The 4444-nt window shown below is 35.1% G+C and overlaps 1 protein-coding gene across 1 annotated transcript; it reads right to left on the reverse strand.

Annotated features, from left to right (window-relative positions):
- Positions 1–3005: 3005 nt before the first annotated feature.
- On the reverse strand, positions 3006–4383 carry LOC132178688 (protein LURP-one-related 5-like). Its single transcript, XM_059591194.1, has 2 exons — positions 4019–4383; positions 3006–3640 (listed from the first exon to the last, which is right to left on the reverse strand). The coding sequence occupies exons 1-2, from the start codon at positions 4247–4249 to the stop codon at positions 3200–3202; spliced, it is 672 nt and encodes a 223-aa protein (XP_059447177.1). The 5' UTR covers positions 4250–4383; the 3' UTR covers positions 3006–3199.
- Between the last annotated feature and the right edge of the window lie 61 nt (positions 4384–4444).

A 4444-nucleotide genomic window follows, 5' to 3' on the forward strand; every position in this document is an offset into this window, starting at 1 on the left:
AAAGTTGTAAAGTTGGCATTTTTATTTCTTAAATCTTATTCTAGTAAAAACCCAATAATTCTACTCAACAAAAGGAGCATAAAACTCAATAACTCAGTAGTGATCATCCAACACAACAGCATCTGAGCCTGTCATTCTAGGATGTATGCAACCGGTTTTAGGAAACCAAAACCCACAATCAATGTATGCCAAGTAAAATAATTATTCTGACATATTTATCTCATAAATAATAATTAGTGATTGGGTTTGGGTGCAAAATGTTTTGGAACTTTCTAAGAATTTATGGTTGAAGACTTGAAGTGAGCATAATGGTTGAAGACATGAGGGTGGCTTCGACCGGTCTTGGGTGACTGAAGCCAGCCCTAGGCCTAAAGGGGGTGGTCCAGCCACCCTCAAGGGCCAAGCAAATTTTTATTTTTTTTTAGATTTATTAGGGTGGCGGACCACTAAAGAACTCAATAAAGTGTGGACCTAAGGGCGTAGGTGGCTTTGCTAGTAGAAAGGGGAGGGGGGGGTGTCGCCACCCTCAAAGGGAATAAACATTTTTTTTTTTTTCTTTTTTGGCCCACTTGAGGGGTGGCTTCATCCCAGGTAAAACAAAATTTTAGGTAGAAGCAAAAGGAGAAAATGAACATAAAGAATTTCCACCGGGTGGTTGGGAGTTAGGCATCATGTGAAGTAGTGAATACCCAGCTAACACATTGTGCTCATTAACTTTATTTGTCTACAATACAAATGTCATTACTTATAGGGAATATGATCCTCTTTAGTCCATTATAGACTGGAGAATATCCAGTTTAATTATGGTTAGGATTTCTTCTTAGAAATCCTATGGCCACAAATGGGACATACATCCCACTAATAAAAATAATAATAATATATTATTTTAAATTTTAAAAAAAAATTAGAAAAAAAAAGGTGGCGGCCGCCATGAGTTGTTAGGCCACCCCTGACCTTTGAACCACCCACAACCAGTAGGCCATTGGGGTGGCTCGACTAAAATGGGGTGGTGGCCACCTTTATGATGACGACCCTTTTAATTTAAAATAATATTTTATTACTGTGTACGTGAATATGTCATTGTGTATAAAATTTTGAGGAAGAAATCTACAGCGTAGACTTATTCTGGGTCCAGTTATCAGGTAGGAGATGATCCTATTTCTGTTTATAAGGTAATGTATGGTAATCAAATCACTACAATCCCAATATATGATTATAATCAACCTATAAATAGATAATATTTAATATCAACCTAATTATGGTTTTGGGGTTTTTAAATACTCGGGTTATAACTGGTATAACCGGGTATATATATATATATATATATATATATTCAAATTTAATATATTTATTACTATTTTTTTACTCTAGGGTTCACAAAAAATATAGTATATATTTTTTTCTTTACGTTTGTTGTTGTTGTAAGGAGGTATCTATTTTGGTTGTTGGTTTGTTTTACATACTTGCTTTTATTGTTTTCTTCGAGTTTGTTTTTGACATGATAATATTTACTATTTAGTGTTTAATCTGATAAGAATGAGATTTGTAGTTGAATCGGTTGATATATCATATATGTAGTTAGTGTAGTTGTAGTTTAATCTCATGTATTATGTAAGCTTTTAAAATGAAATTTTATGGCATTTTTAGGGTTTTTTTTTTTTTTTTAAAATGGGCACAAAATAGTTAAATTAAGTCTAAAAATTAGGCCAAATACCTAAAATGCAAAAAAAAAAAAAAAAAAAAAAGAGGTTAACCAATCAGAATAATTGGGTACGGACGGATTATTATATAACCAATTAACCGAGTGCCCAATAACCAATAACATTTCACCCGTAGTTTTTACCCAACAACTTACGGCATACTCCAAACAGTTTGACAAAAAAAACATTTCGGTCAATTTTTTTTGACTTGTCTTTTTTTTTTTTTTTTTTTTAAACCCAGAACAGACTTCTCTCACTCTCCGTGTATATTTGCTACGAGTTCTCTCGAGTCTCTCCATAGCTCGTTTTGTTGGTAACCCATTGAACTTCTGTACTAGTTATTATAATTACAAAAAATGCCCACGTCTTTTTCAATATTTTATACGTGAATATTACTTTCGTTTTGATATTTAAAGGGTTTAAAATGAGAATTCAGGTATAGGAGTGCTACACATCATAAATTTTTTTTTAAAAAAATTAGTTCTCAAATAATGTATCATCATCTCATGAGATTTATTATTTTAGGAAGTATGACACAAACTCATGAGATAGTGACACATCTAAGGCCTTGTTTGGTAAACATCATTCTCTTTTCAATTCACTGTGTATGATTGGTGAGAGAAAAAAATGAGTGTAATAATTAGTATAGAAATGTGAAAAACTAGTATTTAAAAGTGGAAAAATTTTGTTTTGTAGTGATTTTTTTATTTAAATAATAGTAAAAAATAAATGCTGTGATATAAGAGCATTCACAATGGAGGAGCCAAATTTTTATGCAAAATAGCTCCTCAAAACTCACTTTTATCTAGTTTAGCTAATGAATTTTTAAATGTCTATATATCCGATTAGCTATATTTTTATCTATATCATTTAAATATTATTAAGAGAGAAATTTTGGATAAAAAGAACATGTGAGAGAAAAAATGAGAAAAGTTATGGGAAAAAGAGAACATGCAGAGGAAAAAGTATGAAAAGATTTGTGAAAAAGAGAAAACAGGTGAAATAAACAATAAAAAATAAAATGGCTCAATTGAAAAGTGCTGCTACATTTAGTTTTTTTTTTTTTTTTAGCTCTTTTAATCAAATATCTATTTTACATTTTGTTTTGGCTAATCCAATGTAAGAGGTTTTTTAAATATTTGAAAAATTATTTTAGATAAAAGTAACATTTAGCTCTTTCAATAGGAATGCTCTAAAAAGTGAAAATATTTTGATGTTGATTTTTTTGAAAAATAAGATGAATAGTGTGGTGGTGTTTGGTGTTGTTCGCCAAACACCACCTTAAGAACCAACTTTTAAAAATAAAATTTGAAATTTGTAGTATTTTTATTTTAAGTAAGATATCTTTTGATCAGTACTAGACAAGTAAGCAGCTTGCATGTGCAGGGCTTCCAGGAAATGTAATAGCAGGTAGGAGTAACTCCTTGAAAGATCTTCCATACTAAAATACAATAAAGATCTAGAGTCGAGCCATAAAACAAAGCCAAAAAAATATCCCACTAATCATCTGTGACGGGCTCCACCGGAACTCCCTGAGTAACGGAATCATCTGTGACGGGCTCCACCTGAACTACCTGAGTAACATAATCATCGCAGTTGATCTGATCCAGAATGAGCACCAATCCCATGGCAAAAGCCCCATCAAAGCCAGGCTTGATGCAAAGAGAGAAAGCGTCCTTCCCAAGCACCACGTGGGTGGAAGCATCCACTTTGCGTCGGATCTCACCCACTAATTCCATTTCCGCATTGAAGATCGTGCAACAGCGTCGAGAAAAGTTGCCCTCGATCTGGTACTCCTCACAAGGCTCTGGGTCCCTAAACACCTCCACGCTCAAGGTCGACCGTCCGATCATTGAGGATCTCCGCACGCTGAAGATCGGTTTCTGGTGACTGTCTCTCTCCCCTATAAAGCCCTCCCACCGCTGATGCAGACTCGTCATCTGTTTCACAAATCAAAGTATTTTTGAGTTAACTCACCGAGTCGGTCGGAATCGCTCAAAATTTTCACGTCGACAGTTTTAGTTTCCGTACTTGTTCAACGTATTTCACAATATAATTAGTAATTACTACTCCCTCTTTCAAAAAGTAATTACTACTCCCCGAGTCCGAGTTGTCTCGGCCATGAGGAAACAAGAAAATCAAAGACGGCCCATTTCTGTGCATGAATTTTAGCAAAAGAGGATTCAAATCTTTACCCATTAATGCAAATCAGAAACCGAGCCAACCCTTTTCTGGAAGTTAATAAATTTTCCTAATTTTTAACAACTGTCTCGACTCACTGAGTCGAATCTCGTTCGTAAAGAAAAAAGCTATATCACCTTTCGGCGGACAGTGAGGAGGCACCTTCCGTTCCCGTCCATGAGAACGATTTCGCCGCTGTCAAGGGCTTCGGGCCCGGGCCCGTACGAGTCGACCCGTAAGACCAAGTCGCCCTTGCAATCATAGACGGTGAAGCCATCATCGGCGAAGAAAAGAGAGGTCTTTAGGACGGTGAGATGAGTTTCTTCTTGGAATACGAACCCAGCTTCCACAACGAACCCTTCTTTCATCTCTTTGGTTAATTGGTTTCCTTAAGATTCCCGAGCACTTTGATGCACAACACAACAATGGAAGAGTCTGTCTGTTAATTTATACGTGTTTGGGCCTTAATTGAGGTTGTTGTATACTGGAGCGTTGATCCTTAAATAAGTGCAGTCGTGCCATGAAGAACAACAAATTTTAATTATAAAGCTTTATTATCGTTA

The sequence above is a fragment of the Corylus avellana genome, chromosome ca1, assembly GCF_901000735.1.
Source record: "Corylus avellana chromosome ca1, CavTom2PMs-1.0".
In the NCBI taxonomy this organism is placed as follows: Eukaryota; Viridiplantae; Streptophyta; class Magnoliopsida; order Fagales; family Betulaceae; genus Corylus; species Corylus avellana.